This window comes from Kogia breviceps, chromosome 11 (assembly GCF_026419965.1).
Source record: "Kogia breviceps isolate mKogBre1 chromosome 11, mKogBre1 haplotype 1, whole genome shotgun sequence".
In the NCBI taxonomy this organism is placed as follows: Eukaryota; Metazoa; Chordata; class Mammalia; order Artiodactyla; family Physeteridae; genus Kogia; species Kogia breviceps.
The window spans coordinates 42099256-42121950 of record NC_081320.1 but is presented as its reverse complement, the minus strand read 5'-3'; the positions used below and the strand labels follow the sequence as shown (position 1 = coordinate 42121950).

At 38.1% G+C, this 22695-nt stretch overlaps 1 protein-coding gene across 1 annotated transcript in view; it reads right to left on the bottom strand.

Annotated features, from left to right (window-relative positions):
• The window catches only part of EXOC6B (exocyst complex component 6B), a 721321-nt gene that overhangs the window by 166683 nt on the left and 531943 nt on the right, over nt 1-22695 (bottom strand). Inside the window, exon 20 of the mRNA XM_059079741.2 lies at nt 8239-8312. Coding sequence (XP_058935724.1) covers nt 8239-8312 — 74 coding nt within the window. The remainder of the gene's footprint in view (nt 1-8238; nt 8313-22695) is intronic.

Sequence of the window (22695 nt, the reverse complement as noted above, 5' to 3'; positions counted from 1 at the left end):
TTCTATACTCTGGTGGAATCTCTAGGTGGCAGATCTCTCTGCCTCCAGTTTAAAGTAGGAAGTGCTGGACAACTCTGTTGGCCAAGCTTTAGATTAGGTTAGCCACCTAACCCAGGACTGTACCAATATGGGTTGCCAGTAACAATGGATAATCTTAGCCTGGGAGGCCCATAAGTCAAAGGCCAAATCCAATGCATTATTGATGGGAAAATACATCAAAAGTCTGGTGTTTTGTCTCCTGCTACCCAAAAGATTGTCCACAACCCCTCTAACTGAAGGTTCTTCACCCATTGCTTATTTCCACATATCTGCCATTAATTCAGTTTAAAGACCCTGTCGTTAATTATTCAGCATTTCCAGACACACACCTCCTCCCCAGTTAAGAGGCTGGTATAGGTGAGACAAAGTCTCAGCAGTTCTAGAATAAATTCTCCTCCAATCAACCAAAAACACTCAGTAAATCCCAGAATGTGTTACATATTACTGGCAATTCCTTCTATTAATTTTCTGTGATGGCTCTAGTTAATAATGTCCCAAGCAAAGTAAGGGGATATACCTGATTTGCAGAAGCTGCAGCCACATCCCATAGCTGAAGACCTTATTCACCTGTGCACCATCCTTGTGCATGATGATCTAGTGTTGGCTTATATGAGGTCAAAGGTCTAGCTCAGTGGAATCTATTCTCAGAAATGTTCCCAATTTTCTTCCTCTTATTATTATTTTACAAAACCAGACCCAAAGGTGTTAGCTCTCTTCTACTTGGCAATAGGAATTATTTGCTGTCAGAACTTCCTTTAAAGTGAGAGGTATCACTGTGAAGGTTATAAGTGTCTGTGAAAACAACATGGGCAAAACAATTTTGTTAATACAACCAGAAAAACCTGCTTTCAAAAACCAAAGGACAGGACACGGGTTCGTGCCCCGGTCCGGGAAGATCCCACATGCTGCCGAGTGGCTGGGCCCGTGAGCCATGGCCGCTGAGCCTGCGTGTCCAGAGCCTGTGCTCCGCAACGGGAGAGGCCACAACAGTGAGAGGCCCGCGTACCACACACACACACACACACAAAAAAAAAAAAACAAAAAAAAAAAACAAAGGACTACGTTTGGAAAGGAAGTATTTCAAGTTGACCATCTTATTTATGCCAGGCTGTCAAACACAGCTAAACGTTCTTTTCTGAAAGTCTGCTTATCAATATACAGCACATTTGGCCTTGTCCTGGGGATCTTTCCAAAAAATTCTGCAGCTGTCCCTAAAACTGATTAATAGAGCATCAATACAAAAAATAAAAATCTAGACAAAGTAGCACTCCCTCAAATCACCAGGGCCACCTGAAGAGAGATTTCGGGAAGGGCAGAATGTTAAAAAGGCCTATGTTACAAGCATGGGCAAACTACACCAGAATGCAAGCTCCACAAGGGCAGGGGTCACATTTTATTCACTACACTCTACCCTCTATACCACTGTACCGACTATAACAGTGCTAGGCATAGTGTTGAATGAATGAATGAATACTTCCTGATTAAGGAGGTCTATATCTACATTCAAGTGCTTGCTGTGCCCATGTCAAGACATGGCCTATAGTCTGCAGGAACTTTTAGTGGCTCTGTATCAGCAGAGATTTGTGCAGGAGTTCTAATATATTAATATTACTACATCCTCTTCTAATCAACAAATGCCTTTGGGATATGATAACCTCAGATTTCATTTCGGAAATGACATCTACCCACATCTACATGCTATATATGCTACCATATCAGTTGTGCAGATAATCTTTTCCAAGATAATATGCTTTATGGCTTAAACCATTCCTTCTAACTCCACCATTAACATCAGTTATAGAAATGACATCTTCTAACTTCATGAGTTATCAAACTGTTTGATTGCTAACTCTGGTGCAGATGACTCCCACTTTTATAGGCCATTATTCAAGATCAACAAAATATCTCAGTTGAGCACCTGGAGAGTATTTCTACTGACAACATTACTGATTCACACACTTCACTACTAGAGGGTTATATACCACTATATTTTCCTCCACCAAGAATATCCTTTCATAAAAACTTTCCCCTACTACCTACACCCACACCTCCCTTCCTCACCATGACTCACTGACAACTGCTCAGCAAATACTTGGGAAAACTACAGGCCACCACCCCTGCCTACTAAGAAGTACATGTGGGGGATGGCTTTCTTCCAGTTTAATATAGCTTAAGTGTTGTGATGAAGACTGATCCCTGAGGCCTTTTATGTGGGCCTGCCCTACTCCCACCCCAGCCTCCTATGTAATCACCTAGTTAGGGGTTGTTTAGTTTGGTTAGGGTGAAATATTATAAAAGAAATTCTATTGAGCCTCATTTTGATAATGTGCCATATCAGACAAAATCAGTTTTTGATATAAATGGATGTTCTACTGAGGCTAAAACATAAGCAAAGTTAAGATTTTTTCCATAAGCGCCAAGAGCAGTCATGAAAAGGGGACATGTTCCTCTTAATGGGAATATTGTTCATTAGACTTGGAGGTAGGGCAAAAAGAAGGGAAGGCAATTTTATTCAAAAACCAAAATTTTATTGAATAGGATCAAGATAGGAGGGGAAATAAAAGGGGAGGTGTCTACACAGTCAGATTCTTGAGTGGTTCTCAGGTTTCCCTACCTGATGTTGACTAACTGAAAATACTGATTTTACCTATATACCTCTAATAGGCATAATATCAGAATTTGTTCAACGTCTCCAAAGAAATATACAATTATTTCTCTTAGGTTCTATAGTTGTTTTTAAGGCAGTTTAAGTGCCTGCAGTGGAAATGCACTGTAGACTGAAGGTTTAGAAATTGGGGAATAAGTGGCCTAGAGGGAATGTCACCAACTCAATCTAAAAAAAAGCCACAGATATCTTGGGATGGCTTTGCTGTATAAGAGTTGTTGCCAACAAGCTCCATTCAGGAGATCTGATGCAATGTCACAACCTAATTCACTCAGCTTTATAAAAACTTACGTATATTGGAAGTAAAAAAAAGTTGGTGTCAAGGAACAGAAACATTTCTAAAGAACATATTCAAACCTCTTCCTGTTGGTCAGACATGGAAGGTGAACAGCTAGAAATTAAATAAATAATGTAATAATTATCTGGGGAAGTTAAGCTTCTCTCACAATGAATGGAATAATAGAAATGTGAAGTGTTTCAGGGTAGCCTGTAATAAGCAGCACTTGATGAGGAGATACAGAACATAAAAAAGAGGTCCATGAAGAAGCTGAAAAGTAAAAGCAAAGAACAAAGAAGAGAAATTAAGAAAAGGGGATTTAAAGAGATTAGTTTAATACTTAAAGGTGGCAAAACAGTCTAGATCCTGGTTAAATCAATACACACACACATATACACACACACACACACACAGACACATGCATACAAACACGCACACACATTTTTACAAACAAAACTTAAATCCAGCTCTTCTCCGTGTTTGAAATACCTTTACCCCTCAACAATACCTAACTTCCTCTCAGTTTAACTCTCCACATTTTCCATGAAATATTTTATAACTAATCAGGCCTACAAAGACCTCTGTACTTCATGGCCATTTTTTGCACTTAGAGATTCAATCTTGCTCCTGATTTGCATTGTTTATTTCACATGATTATATAAAAGCCTTATATTCCAACTAGAGTGTAAGTTGGAGTTTTCCCATTCAAGGAATTTTCCCATTCCTTGAATTTGGGCTGGCCTTGTGACTAGCTCTAGCCAACAGAATGTGGAAGAAGTGATATTTCAAGCATAGGCCTCAAGAGGTTTTCACATTTCCTCTTGCTCTCCTGGAACCCTGCCAGGAGGCCATGTGAATAAGCCTGGACTGGGCTGTTGGTTAGTGAGAGATCACAAGGAGCAGAGAAGAGTCGCCTTAGCTAAGGCGTGCTACATCAGGCAATCCAGAGCCCATCCAGCAGCTGATCTCAAAGTATGAGTGAGCTCAGCTGAAACTATCCAATCTGTAGAAACTTGAGCTAAATAAATGGTTCTTGTTTTAAGCCAATATGTTTTTGGGTGATTTGTTATGCAGCAAAAGCTGCTGAAATAATTGAAACATACACAGTTGTATACACAGTTGTTTTAGCTTTCCAATGAAATATTTAATCATAGTGTGCCTTATATTAGAATCAAGTATTTGCTGTTCACCTCTTTGTTACTGGAGGGCAGAGACTGTATTATATTCATTTGTGTATTCCCACAACACCTAAGTTGTGCTTTGTTCACAGTAGGCACTCAGAGTTTGATAAACTGAAATGAAAATCATCTGAAGTTCAAATTCTGGTGTTCATCAGCATAATTTACTTAATGTTTAACAACAGAAGAAAATACAAACCATAGTACTGCTTAAGAATCAAATAACTACTGAGGATCTACTATTGGCCTTGTGTTGTTATTCTCAATTATGAACCATTAAGGGCCAGCAATTATCAGTACTTGGAATATAAATGCTACTTCAAGATAGTCAATAAGTGAGCCTTTAAGTTGTCCTTCTCAAGATTTAGCATTAACCCAAATTTGGATTTTCATAGAAATATGCACATATATTTGATACATGAATGTGAAGTTGTACTGCAATCGTACTTTTATGAGCTTGGGAATATAGAAATTATAAAGTGGCAAAGAAGAAGATTTTGATTTGCACCAATTCACATTAACAGCTGATTTTCTAAACCCAGAAACCTGACAAATGAGGTATGTAGGTAAATATACTTTAACTTTGACGTGCTATAAAAGTGTAAAATATCATGAAAGCCTGTGTATTCAAAATGTCATTTCACTTTTTTCCTTAAGAAGTAGAAAAATTAGAATAGACAGGATGGCTCAGAAAGGATGAATAGTTTTGCTATCCACATCTAATTTGCTTCCTAATAAAATTCTATGGCTTTTAAATGACACTCTGCTATTATAGTCTATACAGAGATGAGTTCATCAAATATTCCATGTTTTGAATATTTTAAAAATTATCATTCAATTGATAGAGCCTGAAACACTGTAAAGCAAAAGAACATGAAAGCATGATCAGAATGAATATGTTCATAGACCAGTGAAGAAAATACACTCAATGACAGTAAAAGAATATCCTTGCTGCACTGAACTGGGGACAAATCCCCTTTTTGCATGGGTGCGTGTATGTATCCTATAACTTGCCTTAACTTTAACTTCTTCCTTTAACTTCGGCCATTCCTGATTAATATTGTTATCTTTGACTTATAAAGGGCATAATGGTTAAATCAAGTAGTAAGGTGGATAACTGAGTCAGGACCTTAAAAGGTTTAGACAGGCTAAATAAGTAAGAATGATTAAAATCTGGTTTGTCAATAGAATGTCTAAAAGGAAAACGCAGACCAAAGAGAGTAAAGTCTTCAATTGTGGCGTATAAAATCAACCACATAAAGACTAGATATGGAATGAGTAACAATTCTACATGTGAAAAAGAGTTAATTACTAGCAGATGGAAGCTCAGTAAATCAGGATAGAAGGCCTGTCCCCCAAATTGGAGTGCATTAATAAAAATGCAAAGAGTGAAAGGATCAAAGTTAAGTTAGACATATTTTAGCCAACTTAAGAAATACCTTTCTTATAATCAGATTTTCTTGAGGTGGACCCTGCTGCTTTGGGGAAGCAAGTTCTCTTCAAGGAGAATATTCAAGCACAGTCTAGGGTGCTGTACAGGGACTCCAAGTATCAAGCCAAAAGTTATACTACATGATTTTTAAGATTAGCACCCAGCCCCCAAATTCCATAACTCTATTTTAGGATTCCAAAGAGTACAGGCAAAAGGACACATATTCAAGGAAACCTAATCATGTCTCATTTGAGGTCAAGATATCTCCTTTGAAACCACACTTCCAGACTTTCTATTATAATCGGCACATCTCTTATAGTTCATTAGCTGCTCGCTTTAAAAATGATGGTCGGGCTTCCCTGGTGGCGCAGTGGTTGAGAGTCCACCTGCCGATGCAGAGGACATGGGTTTGTGCCCCAGTCCGGGAGGATCCCACATGCCGCAGAGCGGCTGGGCCCGTGAGCCATGGCCGCTGAGCCTGCGCGTCCGGAGCCTGTGCTCCGCAACGGGAGAGGCCACAACAGTGAGAGGCCCGCGTATCGCGAAAAAGAAAAAAAAATGATGGTCACTTTAAGTTATGAGAATGACTAAGATGAACTGCAAAGAGATAAATATTCTCAGCACGGTATGTAGAAAGATAATTTTTGTCACACTGATTCAACCTACCTGAGGCCTGCTAATAATGAGCTAGGCAAGTTTTTCAAATGATCTAAGAAAAATTTAAGCTGCTTTAATAGAGACAGACATAAATCGAAATTAAGTGATAGATTCAATAGCAAGAGGCATATTGTTTCACTCAGTGAAATTTTGGAGTTTTGGTTTCTACTACTAAAACTTCATAACAGGAACTCTGAGAACAAAACTGTAACAGAAAATAGGAACTTAAGCATAAGCAACAGTGCTCACTGAGAGCTCACAAGTACTTGAGCATTCATCCCCAGCTCAGATCCACCTTATTTTGGCTGTGTTTTCTAACTTACTCCCTTAGTTAACATTTTCTGTGAACACTAGTTGCTTTCCATAGGGACCCAAACCACAAACTCGAGAGAATGACCACACTTCCTTTCTATGAAGAGTGAGAAGGGAAAAAATTTTCCTTGGATGTGTTTTTCCAATGAAATTCAATTTCTGCTTTCCAAGAAATGCCAATTGGCTCAGAAGTCTCTGAGAAGAAACAGTGCTGGGAGAGTCAAGCAGATACCATTCCACAAAACCATAAAGCAAAATCCCAATCTTTCAGGTTTACATCAGCCAAGGGGTTAAAACCTGAACATCTCGTTGTGTTGCTGAATCCACAGGTGGAAGGTGTTAAGTGTGGAAAGAGATAACTCAGCTGCATTTGGGACCATGCTGGGAAAGCCTTTATGTGTAAGAGAACCCCCACCTCAACTCCTAAATATTAAGTTGACACACGTTTCTGGGACGCGGCCTGAATCCTCAAACTTTGGCGGGTCTATAGAGACACAATTTTCTGTTTTCTGCTTAACAGGGCTTTCCAGGATTGTCATCAGATGACAGATTACACCACCCATCCACAAGGATTCAGGGGTAGCTCAGGCCATCCATTATGGGTTAAAAGCTGTTCTAGCATGAATCGAGTCACAGTAGTAAGGAGACGACCAATACAAGGGGTCCTACAGCTTTAAGAAATACCCTGGGCATCTAAAAGTTCTCAGAATGCAAACTTTGTCAGCTCTGAAAACAAGAGGCACTGCATCATTATGGCAGGAGAAACAAAGCCAGCCCCCTTTTAAAAAACAGACAAAAAAAAAAGATTGTTTTAATAGGAGAGAAGCATCAGTCATTGATTCTTACTTCATTCACACTTTCTATCCAACCCCATCCATCTTCAGAGTGAAGAGATGACAGAGCCCAGTTAACTCTCTCCCTCTTTCGGCCCCTGCCCATACTTCTCCTCTATACCCAATCCGCCAAGGCCTACCAACCCACCCTTTTCAATCTGCAAGCAACAGCTCTATAGCACGACTCTTTCTATCTAATGGGCTTGCAAAGCTCAGGTATACCTAAGTATCAGCTTTCATCACATTACTTTAGTAGGGTTGCCTGTCAGGTTAGCATGACTGGTCAGGGCCTTTGCTAATTATCTAAAATGACCACTTAGTCACTTATGGCTGACCGCATTCTACAAAGGAGGGGATGGGAAGACTTAAGGCAACAGAAAAAAGTCAACAAACCAAACCAACAATCCAGAATGTAAAATATTTCATTTCTCTTAAATGCTACTGCCCTCATTATCTGCAAACAAAAGTCCTCCGGGCAGGCAGTCTCTGCATCAGTGCACCTGCTTAGCATTGGTTTGCTGAGCTATCTTTTTGCTGTGTCTGCAGAAGCCAACTATAGCACAATGGGTCACATCACTTGAGGGTCACTTGAGTCCCTCTACATTCTGGGTCCCTCCTCCCACGTCCTGCCTTCCCTTCCACCCACAAAACCTTTAACTCCACCATAGCTAAGGATCCCAGATAGCTAAATAAAAGAGGTGGCCTCAAACACAGGGAAAAACCCTTAGGTCTCCAGTGTGAATCGCCAACGCCAATCCCCCTCCCCTCCCCTTTTCCTTAAGACCTGATGGTCTTCAGTCACACATCTTAAAAGAAAAACAAAAAACAAAAACACAAAGACTTACTTGTCTCAAGTCGATGAAGGCCAACTGCAGCGTGTCCTCCTGGAACCCAGGCACCGGGCCGGATCTGGCAAACTCTGTGGGAAAGAAAAGAGGATAAAAAGCGCCTTTAACTAACCATGGACAGGGAGATTGGCAGACGGATGACAGGGAAGACAAGAGAGGCTGGGGGAGAGGAGGACCAAGCTTCTAAGGAGTCATGTCTCTCTCCCTTCAGCTTCTTTGTTTGCCCTTCAAAATTCGTGTCATCAAAACACCATTAATTCCAGCATCCTGACAGCAAGGAAACTGTACTAATTCGACCTGAAATTTATTCCCATGAGCCGCGCTGGGCTTCAGAGTATTTGTTTTGTGAATGGACAAACAACTTGCAAAGGAGGAGGGAGTGGGGGAGAGAAAAAAGTTTTTCCTCTCAACACAATAAAATCTTCAGCTGTGAACCTCTTTTCAGTTCCGAAAGCTATTTATATTTTAGATCGCTGAAGGAATTTTCTAATTTCACGCCTGTCACCTCATTCCCCAAGCATTTATCAAAAAATATTCCCTGCCACATCATTAATTATTCCCTCACTGATTATTTGTATTATCTCATGAGTGCATTATCGCCAGCTCACACACGGACACACACTCACACACACACACACACACCGGCAGCAGAGGCTGCCCCAATCTAGTGCTTGGCTCTTCAGTAAAAGAGTACTGCAGATATGAAAAGACCCATCTAAATAAATCTCACTGCAAAAACTAAGGAAACATTTGTACATGTCCATCCTTCTAGTGTATTCTTTGTTCTTGACTTCTAGTCCACTCTCAAAAATTCTTTTTTCTCTTCCTTCTAGCCCAATTTAGTCTTAGGTCAAAGAGACCATATGAATGCTATTTGCAATTTACAGTAGTGCCTTGGGTACATGCTCAGTTTATGACTCTGGCTTCCACATTGTTAATAAGAAGATAACTGCACAGGGCTATAGGGACAAATACTAGTAACAGTTAAGAATGTCAAATTTTATTGTCCCTAAGCCCTGCTTATTATGCAATCAAAAGGTCTTGTTTAAGCCCCTACATATGCACAACACACACACACACACACACACACACACACACACACACACACATACAGAGCAAATTCAAAAGTTGGACAGTTACTAACTATGCCTTGAATTCTCTCTGTGAAGCCAAAGCATGATAAACATTTAACATAAATCTACTATTTACCTCAAAAACAATTATCTGCTCAATGCAAATATGAAAAGGAATGTTTTCCTTTCAATTATATTTTCCTTCAGGAATGAATTTAAGAAATTATAGAAAGTTGGTATCATATTAGTCTTTTGAAATTAAATAAAATCCATCAAGATATTTGCATATATGTTTGGAAAATTACTTCAAACAACTAGTAGCTGCATAGATTCAAATGATTTATGAACAATGACAGGAATTTCTGTTCTTTAAAAATATTTTCCATCTAGGAGATGTCTACTAGGTTTTCATAAAATCCTTGACCTACTTGAAAAAATAATGTTAACAAGGTAAGTTGCAGGGAACACAAAAACATGTGAAATGAAATTTAAAACAAGTTATTAAATGAATTGTATAGAGCACAAAGTGTACCACTGTAACACAACATATTCTTATTCCAGAGATTTTAAATAAAAATGACTCAAATGGAAGGAGATAAACTATATAGAATGATTAGCACATTAAGTTTCTATTTACTTTGGAAAGAAAATTTATATGCCATTTATAAATGAATTCTATCATATGTATAGCCCAAATGATTAAAGTTTTAAAAGAGTAAACTTCTAAGACTATACAAATACATGATGAGAGCCATGTTAATAAGAGCTTGACAGAATCCATCCTTCGTATCTTACAATAGCCATTATCTGTGATAAACTTGTATATGGCCACTGCTCAATTACAACTTTCCCATACTATGCTCCTGTAAAAAGCAGTTCTTTGAATTATAGCCGCAGCCACTCTTTTTGAGTCTTGATTGTCAGGTGGTCAGCTTAAATAAGCTTCCCATGCCTGGTAGTTTCATCCAAGGTTGGTAGATTATCACTGTTGCTCCCGTATGATATAACAGCTATGCTGCATCACCTGAAGTCCTCTCTGTCAGTAGGAACCCTACTTGAGTCAAGATGCAGCACCTATCACGGTGTTCTGCTGCCCTACACATGTTCAGTTCAACAGGATTGCCCTATGATACATGGTTTGAATGCTTGAGAGCTGGCTACACATTCTTGAATCTCCTTATTGGGCATGCCCCCTGGGGTTGACATGATGCTGATGAAACCACTCAGGAATCTGGATGTGATACATATTTAGTCAGAGCTGTACTTTATAGACCTCATTTTATGATACACTGAATCTTCCAGGTTCCCAGAGGACACGGTGGCCTTTTAGATTTGATTTTCCTTTTATAAATCAGGGAATGAAAATTACATCATGTGTGACAGAGTAAAGAGATTAATTTTTGTGTATAGCTTATGGAAATGTTTAATTACTATATATTCAACTTCATATTTACATTTTTTTCTCATTGTTTTATATATGTAATTCTTGTCTTCCCATGTAGGCAGTAAAGTCCTTAGGGATAAGGACCATATCACAGAACGCAGCAAGTATCAAAAACAGTAGATGGGCTTCCCTGGTGGCGCAGTGGTTGGGAGTCCGCCTGCAGATGCAGGGGACACGGGTTCGTGCCCTGGTCCGGGAGGATCCCACATGCCACGGAGCAGCTGGGCCCGTGAGCCATGGCCGCTGAGCCTGCGCGTCCGGAGCCTGTGCTCCACAACAAGAGAGGCCACAGCAGTGAGGGGGCCGCGTACCGAAAAAAAAAAAAAAAAAAAAAACAGTAGATGTCCAACAAATACTTATATATTAATTTACAGAAATAATAAGATTAACTAATTACACATAGTCTTTACTGCCAATGAAAATCTTTGGATTGCAATAGTAGGGTGCCTTTAACCTGAGTATCAATAAGTAGGCTTTAGGAATTTATGAGCTCCCTAAAATTAGATGCCCAATGATTGAGGTGATGGGTTTTGGGTCATAAAAATCAGTTTGAGCTCCAGTTACTAGCTCTAAGGCCATGTGCAAACTACTTAATCTCCTTAAAGCTTCAATGTCTTTATCTCAAAAATAAGGGTAACAGTATATTCCTTATAGTGCTGCTATGAGGATTAAGTGAAACAACTATGTAAAGCAGTTGGCGGAGTGCCTGGCATATCATAATTGATTATCATTACAATTAGTTTCCTGTGGGAATATGTGTTTCTCTGTGAAGAAGGTTCATATCTTTTATTGACTCACCAGAGGGTTGGTGACCAAACAAAGGTCAAGAGACACTATTCTATATCCAGGACAAAACATTAGAAGAAATTCAGCTAATATTCAGTTATGAGTTAGTGAGTTGGTATTGAAAATTTATAGGCAAATATTTAAGTGCTTCACTTAAAGGAAGCTGATATGACTAATTACTAGTATATTAGCCACAGCACAGTAATTTTCACTGGTTTTATTTTAGAAATCAATAAATGCATGAAATAGATCTCCCATGATTTTGTGATTCAATTATTTCCTTTAAAACATGACTGTTCTTCTAGAGTCAATTTTTTCCATATATGAAAAATGTTAATAGCATAAGAAAGTGTGAATATTTTTTTAAATTAAAGTTTGTATTTAGTCTGACGTCAACTATGTAAAATACAATATGAATAGAAAACACGATAGTAAGCATTTATTTCATAATGTTAACTGAGAGGAAGATTACAAGGGATTTTATTATTCTTTACATTTTATAAACTTTAAAAATGCGTAGAAACCACTTTTATAATCAGAGAAAAGGAAACAGAACACACACATACATATACATACACACACACACACACACACACCCCTCAAAATTATTTAGTGCTATTTTCTCTAGTAATAAGAGATTTAGAATTATAGGCAACTGGGATTGATTTGCACACCCATGTCCTCAGAGGCTGCTTGATAGAGAGAAGGAAAACTACACATGGGAGGGGGACAAGGAGCCCCAAGTCTGCTGACACATACACAAACTGATTATATGTACACACAGAAGCTTTTCTTTAGAATCATGAATAAAAACTTTCCTTCTTTTGACATCATAAAAAGGAGTACATGTCTGTACTAGTGGCCAAGTGGAACCAATGGATATATGGGGCACAGTGAAAAAGTCTCTTTCTGGACTTGTCTCTGGATTCCAACGTCTGTGGTATGTTTTCAGTCTCTAAGTGGCTTAAGCCAGTGCCAAAGTTTCCAAAGGCTGGAGTTTGGCAGAGTGGCCCTCCACTTAACACAAAACCAAATCCTACCTCTGACTACCTTATGTTAGTGGGGACTGAATCAAGGTTCCAATGAGGCTGGCAAGAAAGCTTCCTCTTGGAAAACTTGTTCAGGTTAGTGGAGCCCCTGACCAGCACCCAGCCATCCTTCAGAGGGCTTGGCTCTCCCCAGCAGCACTTCCTTGTCCTTGTCAAATCACAGTATGGACAAGAGTTGAAGCTGGGATCAGGGCCTGCCTCCAAGATCCAATCTGCAAATGTGAAAAATCTTTTAATGACATAAATTTTCATTTGAAAAAAATTAAAAGGAGGTGTACAAAGTTATCGGAAAGAAGGCATATTGTTAAGCGAAGGTATAAAGAGGGAAAGAAAATAAGAGGTATAAAGGTATAAAAAGGAAAGAAAAAACCCCTCACTTAACAAATATCCAACATTCCTTCACATTCTCATACACACTTAAATCGATGAGGTGTGGCAACTGTTTTTAAAGCAATATTAATTTCTCAAAAGTATCCTATAGTTTTACATTTCTAATAATCCTCATATTATAATGAAATAAAATTGTCAAAGTACAAAAAGGAGGGATTCTACTAATTTCAAAATGCTTTCTACACTGCTTGAAGGCTGGTCTTAAAATTAACTGCTGCTTAGACGGGGGGAGGAAAAAAATGTTTAAATCAACTTAAAAATTATCTGGTACATTCATATTTGGCTGAGGAAAACAAAATATAAATTTTATAAAAGGCAGAGAACCCTAATTAGAATAAAACGGGAGAGTCAGAGTTAGAAGGGGCTTTGAGGAATCAAAATGACTGCCTTACAGCCAGAGAAAAGTACTCTGGTTTTTCAGAGTTCAAGGCCTTGAGAGAGAAGAGGGAAGTGAATGAAACTGAGAAAGGTTAAAAGGTTATAGGGAGAGGGGAAGGGTAAGCTGGGACGAAGTGAGAGAGTGGCATGGACATATATACACGACCAAACGTAAAATAGATAGCTAGTGGGAAGCAGCCGCCTGGCACAGGGAGATCAGCTTGGTGCTTTGTGACCACCTAGAGGGGTGGGATAGGGAGCATGGGAGGGAGGGAGATGCAAGTGGGAGGGGATATGGGGATATATGTATATGTATGGCTGATTCACTTTGTTGTAAAGCAGCAACTAACACACCATTGTAAAGCAATTATACTCCAATAAAGATGTTAAAAAATAAATTAATTAAAAGAATAAAAGTTTACAGGTGAAGTTGGCTGGTGAGGACCTGGAAAAGCTTGACTTATGCTTTCGTCTCACTCTTTTTTTTTTTTTTTTTTTTTTCCTGCCCCTACTTGCATATAGGGTTCCCAGGATACAGGACTTTTAAGTTTTAACACTGGTATGGTAAAAAAACATTGCCTGCTATTTCAGTACACAAGAATGTTGCCTGCCATTCTGGTAAACTATGAATGTTACCCACCATCAAGCCACCAACCATTGCATCCACCCTAGACAGTGTGCCCTGAAGAGATTTCAGGATGAAGAAAAACAGGATACTGGCCCTAGATAGTTAAGATACATATCAAAGGAATAATTTCTATGAGTCCAGACTCTTGCATCTTTACATACACAGACAAGCACTAAAATCATTAATTTGAGATGTCTGCTTTTTGTGATTAGCTATAATCTATTGATGTTTGACTCCATGTTTGTTTGTTTGTTTCCAGCAAAAACTCCTATATGCCCTGACTCCTCTCTTTACCTCTTAGGAACAGTTCTATCTGAGAGGTGTCTCCCAGGCTTTAGTTCTCAGTAAGGTCACCAAATAAAACATAACTCTCAAAAAAATAAATGACTGCCTGAGTCTGTAATCTGTATATCTAGACAGGACATTTGAGAATTTATCAAAAGCAAGCTGTGGGAAACAGAATATAAAATTAATTCTTCTGAATCTTTGCAAATTGTCCATAGAACAAGAATAATTTACAAAGGAGATAAGCAAGGTAAAATTTATTTCAGAAAATCAAAACTAGTACAATATCTGGGAAATAGGTAAAATAGCAATTCTTAGGGGAAAAGCTAATTTGCTCAAATAAGGGAAAGTTGAAAAAGTAGTGGGCAAAATTTTAACCAGAGGTTCCTGGTTAGTATCATATACTACTGCTCCCAGTGAAGTTCCAGGTCAGACAGTGGACAAGATAGCATCACCAGCCTTCACTGAATGGATTAAGGGTTTGGTTTTTGGCCAAAATGTCAGGTAAGAAAGAAAAGTCAGTACTCTGGAGCCCAAAGTGTGTTGGGTACTTGTTTATATCTTAAGATCATGTCAGGTCACATGTGGTTTTTATGGGATTAAAAAAATAAGAGCTGCTGTTGCTGTATTAATATAATGGTTTCCTGGTATCTGGGTCCCTGGAACAACAGATAAGGAGTATGCTAGACTACAAAGTGTGGCTCTAGGGAAGCTAAAACCTTCTTGCATCACTTCACAGTGGCTCCACTAAGCTAATTACAGAGAAGAGTTGATGGACTCCACAGGGACTCCACTGGAGGCCCTGCTGGTCAGAGAAAGGTCAGCCAGAACATAAGGAAGTAAGTACTAAGGAGAGAGCTATCAAGGAGACAGAAAAAGGGAGGGAGGACTGGTAGGAGGGAAAAGTTCCTTGGAGATTCAGCTTACTATACTTGTATAAGTGTACTTGTATGAACACATGATCATAAAAAATAGTTACCTTTAATTATCTAGGGTATAATTCTGTGATGTAAATTTTTCTTTGCTTTTACATATTTTAAATAAGTAACTCACTAGATCTCCTACCTCAAGAAGGGCAGAGAAAAGTACAGTGTAACTAACCTATTCTGAGTTTCTGTGTGAGAAATATGATTAAAACTGATAATAAAAAAGTCTGATAGCAAATGCCAAACCAGTACTCTAAACAGATTTATAAATTGTTTTCAAAGTTTAATTCTCCTAACCCCTTTTGCTCTAAAAGACAACTGAAAACTAGGACAGATAGACATAGCTTTTTAATTAGTAAGGGATTAATCCCCTATAAGCTAGGAAATGGCCACAAGCATGAAGAACTTTCATGATGATGCTGAGTAAATAAGCCAATCAGTCTCCATCTGGCTGTCCTTTATATTATACCACTGAGAGGAAATGAGGGTTCAGGTACTGGCAGTGACTGGTGTCAATGACAATATACATTCCCCTGGAGAGAGTAGCTGTCTTATGTGGAATAAACCTAGAAAACTGGAGAAGCTGATTTCTATGCCTTGCTTAACGTATCTAACATATAAGAAAAAAATCTGTAAACAGTTTAATGAAATTAATTGGTTGAATCTAGGAAAGCAAATTAGAAAACAATTTTATTCGAGATTTAAAAGGAGATCACATAAATTCCTACCATGTCATGGAGTCCAGGAGGCCACTGGGTACTGTTCTTTGTTTAAGGAAATAATATTTTAAATGGTGGATAAGAATACTTTAGCTGTATTCACCAAATTAAACAGAGTATCTTTTGCATTGCAGAGAAAGAAGGTTAAGGAAAGCCAAGACCATAGCAAGTGGCAGAACAATGTCATGCCACATGGCATTTGGCCTTTCCCTTAATATTCCACAAATAATCACCAAAAACATAGCACAAGCTGTCCTAGGACTTGCGTTTACAACCTAGAATCCTAAAGCTGAAAGGAGCATTTGTAATTACTGAGGACTTTTACAGAAGAAAAAAATTAAGAAGCCGAAAAGGTAAGTCAGTGAACCAGATAGAACCTAATCCCTCTAAATCTGTCTTTCTATTATTTCATATGCATCCCTGATCTAGAATGTCTAAAAGCAAATCTTCACTCTACATGTTCCATATATATATATACACACACACATATATGGATATATGTGTGTATCTATATCTTTTTCATTTAGTTAGAGAATAAAATCATAAAAATATATAGATCTGTGTAAAGCCACAAGGTTCCTCTGAAGTTCCCAAATGCTTTGCAATTTCGCAAAATAAGGGCCAATTTCATAATAGATCTTTTAAAACTATAGTGAAAAGAAGCCTCTCCCAATTAGCAATCAGCAGTGCTTCTGTGCATCTCTCAGAAAACTGAGGATCTGCCATGAAAGGCGTGGGTTTCCTGAGAGATGAGAAAGACTTGTGTTCTGAAGTAGTAACTTTGTATCCTTGATATTTTTACTCTGCTTTCAAGGACTTAATCTTATCCATGTGTTTGTTCAGCACTGATTATTTTGCTGTATGAACATAGACTCAGAGCTAAGTTATCTGAAATTTTACATTGAGAAGGATTCTGTAGGGCATTTAACATAACGGTGAAAATCAATTCTCTAGAAAAGCACTGTCCAAATAGAAGTGTGAGCTGCATGTGTAATTTTAGAATTTTTAGTAGACAGGTTAAGAAAACAAAAATTAATTGTAAAATTAATAATAGTATACCTTGTTTTACCCAATATACCTAAAATATATTAATTTCAACATAAATTAGTATTTTAAAAATTTTTCATGAGGATTTTTCAAAATCCAGGATGTATTTTACACTTAGAGCACAACTCATTTCTGAGCTGCATGTCAAATGCTCTAAGAGCCACTTGTGGCTGGTAACTATAGTACTGGACAGCACAGCTTTAGATGATGTTGACTGTAAAGAATGAGAACTAAAATGAAATGTGCAAAGAATGATTTCAGACTTTGAAATGACAAGGAAAGAGCACTCCCCAAATTCATAACAATATGAATTCCATTTTTCCATTGGCTATGAAATTAGGATTGAAGCAAATGTTCCTGATGCTACACAATGTCTTCTATTCAGCCCATATTTTAAAGATAGGTCAACCTCTGAGAGAGCTATATACTTTGTATGCTCTTCACTGTGCCTGTCAATAAATTTTTATATTATCTCTCTATTAATTCTTATGCTAGTATTCCTACCTTTCTTCTCTTCATCCCATTTTCTTTTCTTATATCTAATTTATTATTTTTTTCAACTTATCCTACTGAAACTGGTCTCAAATCATTTTTGGAATGATTCAGGCATAATTTTTAAAAAATAATAATAGTTGAGCAGCATATGTTTCTGGAAAAAGCTCTTGGGCTCTCAATTTCCCCAGCAAGTGATACCAGTAGCAATCCTGATCTGTAACTGCAAAATGTTTTGTAAGCATACAATACAAAACAAATGCTGACTCATTAAAAGGAAAAGTATCAAGACACTGTCAGCACCCTTGAACAGGGTGGAGGTATGTCATACAAAGCTATGAAAAATACTGAAAGAGAAATGATTAAGGTAGGTTCCACATAGGATGTTTCCCAAGCTAAAAGAGCTAGATTTTTTTTTAAAGTCAATTATGATTCTTTCTAAACTGAAAGCAGATAGTTAATGCTTCTTTGGTATACATTTCATGGATAGTCTCGCAATTTGCCAGGAAAACTGAGTCTCATAGTCTTAGCTGATGGATGTCCACAGAAAATGGATATATCATTAGCTAAGGTAACTGTGGGATCCCAATCCTTTCTAGAATTCACTTATGTGACCTTGTGCCAATCACATAAGTTTTTAGTGCCAGATGTCTCCTCTGTAAAATGAAATTAATAATATTTCACTTGCTTAAAGCTATGCGACTGAATAAAATATATTCTTGAGGTCTATTATATAACAAGGAATATATCTGGTCTTTGGTCCCAGCTCCTGACATAGAGTTTCAAATACCCTTGAAAGGTCCTGAGCAATAGGAAAGTTCCCGAGCAATTCACAAGGAGCTCTTTTTGACCATACCTAAGTTTATGCTGAAATGACTCCTGTGGGCTTTTAGGTAGTTTTAAGGGAGAGGCTGGACAAGCCAGAAAGACCAAGCCTGTGACTAGACGTTTGAAACTTTCAGCCCCACCCCCAATCTCCAGGGAGGGGAGGGGAAGGTGACTGATTTCAATCATGTGGCCAATTATTTATTCAATCATGCCTATGTAATGAAACCCCCATATAAAAACTCTGGACACTGAAGCTCAGTGGATCAGGAATTCCTTCCAGCACATACTGATGTGCTGGAAGGTTGACATGCCTGGAATCCTTAAGGACAGGTCATGGAAACTCTGTTCTGTTCCCCTCCTCCTCAGGATCCTGTCCTATGCATCTCTTCCATTGGGCTGTTGCTGAGTTACAGCCTTTATAATAAAAGTGTAATCATAAGTACAGTATTTTTGGTGAGTTATGTGAGTTTTTCTATTGAATTACTGAGCTGAAAGGAGATGTGATGAGCCCCAAATCTGTAGTCAGCTAGGAAGAAGTGTGAGTGGCTTGAGGTCACCTGTGACTTGTGGCTGATGCCTGAAGAGGGGCAGTCTTGTGGGACTGACCCCTTACCCTGTGGAGTCTGCAGTCACTCCAGGTAGTTAGTGTTAGAACTGGATTAAATTGTAGAACACCCAGTTGGTGTTGGAAAACTGTTGTTGGAACACAGGTCCAATCCAGATCAAGCATATTACAACTTGATATTGAGTCCATTTTAATATCTAGGTTATAGCCAGATGTGTCCCAGCATAATTAATGTGAAATTTACTGGAATTGGATACAATAAAATAATAATATGCTTTTTTTTTGCATACATGGTTACTTCTTCAATGAATCAAAAGATATTACACTAAAGCAAGTCTTCATTATGAGAGATCATTTTTGATATGGCAAAATAAAAAGTTCTGCATATCTTGCCCAGAGAATGATATTTTCTATATTCTCTAGCTTTGTTTCATACAATTATTCTAGTATTAGTTGGGAATTCCATCCCCTCAATGGAATTATAATGTAAAGTATTAAAACAATGATCCACATCCATGTTAAATGTTTGTGAAAGATCAATATGAACATAAATACTGGCCTGCCATTATTGTTACACAGACTAATGAATTTATTTTCAGAGGTCAAGATCTAAACTTAGGATCTATCTTACTAGAGAATATAAACTTTGCCACTAAGAGTTCAGTTTGGGGGTGTGTTTTCCGTTTTCTTTTTTTCCCCTAAAACAAACAAAAACAAAAGAAGGAGAAAAAGAGAATCTCTGTCAGTGAAACCTGAGACCTTAAGCTGGTAGTTACAAGATCAGGGAATTGACTGCAGACACAACAGGAACACTAGAGGAAGCATTAGGCATTTTTAACTCCTAGGCACTGGTAAGAGAGGGGGAGATTAGTGTTTTGAGAGAATTTAGGTTAGCTGGAGAAAAAGGAAATGAAAAGAGTTGTTTCTTAAGGTACCTAAGCAACTTCTTTCCATGATAAACGGGTGCTTTTAAAGGAATATCTTAACTACTAGGAAGTATAGGAGATAAATGAGCATCTCAAGTATTAAAAGCACTCCTGTCTTTAAAATGTTTAAAAGCCCTCAAAAATGCTTTTCTACAGAAGAGTACAGAACCTCATCCTTTTCCCTGGTTAATTGCCTGGGCAGGAGCTGATGCTACACCTTGTTTCCATCCATTGACAGGCAGACAGCTGACAAAGAGATTCCTGGGAGTCAGAGGGGAAGGGCAGGCCTTAAGCCATGGGACTGCTGGGATGTGGTGAAAAACTGAGGAGTCTTGAATTTCTTCAGAAAGGCACATCATTCAGGAGGAAAGGGCAGGGAAAGACAAAAAGAGGAGAAAGATTACCAGGCAAATTTTACTGATACCCACAAAGACAATAAAGTGTTATTTTTCTCCTATTCTTGGTTACATTATATAAAATATTTGGTGTTACTTACAATTAAACAGTCCCAATTATTAGGCTTAAGAGATGCAATTAAATAAACAACCTTTTGTTTCCTCTCTTTCCATGTCAATTTCTGAGTCTTTTACAAGCACTGATTCAGCTTCTTTATCTTCCATTCATTCCTCAACTCTCAGCAATCTGGTCTATCACCCTACTTCCATTAAAAGTACTCTCTCTAAAACCTGCTTTGGATCCACTAACAATGATTATATCTCCACATTTCCTTCTGGCTACCCCACTTCATTTCACCCTATTCTCTAGTCATAACGAACTAGTTTTAGTTCCCTAATATGCCATGTTCTTTATTTCCTCCCAGAATTATATAAATACTTGCCTTTGTCAGAACACCCTTCCCAACCTACCTCATCCTACTTGAATGGCTAATCCCTAGCCATGTAGTCCAATGGGATACCCTAGTCCAAACCACTCACATATAACAAATGGGTAAAAAGATTTTGAAAGAGATTAAGTGTGTTGTCCAAATTCACAGCTACTTAGTGATCAAACAAAGACAAAGATATAGGCCTCAATTCACCCATACAAGTGTACATTATCCCACCAGAGACCCTACCATATACCACCTTCTCCTCCCAGGAAAGGAGTAGAAAATAGAAGTAAAATATAGATCAATCATCATTATAGAACATTATAGGTAAGACTTTAAAAATTCTATAAATTGACTCACTAGTTTCTGAAAACTTCAGCTTTTCTAAATGGAAGTGTTGGCAATGATATTTTCCTCACATTTTCTAAATTCCAATCTTAGAAACATGAAATTGGGAATGCTAAGGGGATTTTGTGGTGTCTCTCTCTCTCTCTCTCTCTCTCTCTCTCTCTCTCTCTCTCTCTCGTGTACACACACACACACACACACACGGGAGGAAGAGAGAAAGGATAAATTTCTAAAATTTGTAATACGAAAAGTAGACTAGATAGATGATTTAATTAAAACAACAGAACTCAAATCAGAATCTGTTAACTGCTGAAATACTAGAGCAGGTAATATTGGAAAGGACTGAAATTTATTTCTTTTAAAATGTCTCATAAAAATTAGGACTTTAGTCAGTTTTTGTATAAGGTACTGTTCCACCTAAAGGCAGCAGATGGCTAGAATGTTACAAGAATTTCTTGTAGGCCTGAGTAGAAGTCTGTCAACTTTCAACTATTATAATAATTTTTAAATAGACATGGTATTTAATATGATTTCCTGGTTTACACCCTATAAAATGGCTCAGTTAAAATAAATAGTTTACTGGCCTCAGCCCCAAAGTCATGAAGTTAGGGCCAAAGAAAATATAAAATGTATAAAATGTCCCAGTGTAAACACTTGGAGACAAGAGCAGTGAATGCATCAGATATTCCTGGGAGAGTCTGGCTCACTACAAACATTAGGATTTTAGCCTATGTGAGTAAAAGGGAGGTGCAAATGGCTTGATGGAATGAGGTAGCGGTGCTAAAGAAATAATTTTCAGCTGAGGTGATGTTTGTACCTAGCTGATATAGCAGAAAGAGATGGCCACACGTTGCTCTGGTGCTAATGGTGAGGTCTGGTTTGCAATGATTAAGACAAGCTATTGTTTCAATGGGCTCATTTCTCCATGAAAATGCTTCTGGGTGTTTTCAAGCAAATCATGAGGATTAATGAAAATTTTTAAATAATTGTTTTATAAAGTTTCTAATAAAGGAATAGTAAAAAGGCTTTGGAGATTATGAAATTGTAATAACATACTCCTTTAACTTTAGGAAAAATCTTTTTACGGAATCTGGAACCAGGGTTAAGTAATAGGAAAACAGCAATAACCACAATATGTTTTTAAACTTTTTCTTCTTTGAAATGGCATTTCTTAATCTTTCTAGTCCCTGAAACTTCCAAAGTGTGTAAGGTGTCAAAGAAAAATCTAAACAGTTTCTAAGAGGAATCAGTCACTGTCCTTATTTAGAGCCGGGATAAGTACTGCATTTACCAAACAGCCAAACAGAATTTAGGGTATTGGGAGGTTTGCCACAGATAAAGAAGCTTAACTGGGTATTATGATTCTTCACATAGCAGGTCCTTTGTACTTCCTCATCACTTAAATGACTCACAAACAGTCCAAGGTAACATTTGCTACCAGAAAAAGTACTTTGTCTCTGTTGGCCAATCTCTGGAAGCCAATAGCAGGGTTTGACAGTGATATATAACAAGGTTAGAGCAGCATGATCCATCTCCATTCTCTTGACAAGGATGGCACCTTAGGCCATGGTGAGGAAGAGCAGGTTGCCCGCCTTCACTGCTCAGGTTGGCAGCACCTACTATCAAATGACTGGGTGTCTGGCAATGGGTTCAGAGAGACAATGACTGCCTTATCTCCTGGAATTCAAGGAACTTCAGCTCATAAACCAAAATAACTGCTGAGTGGGTACTACTCACTGAT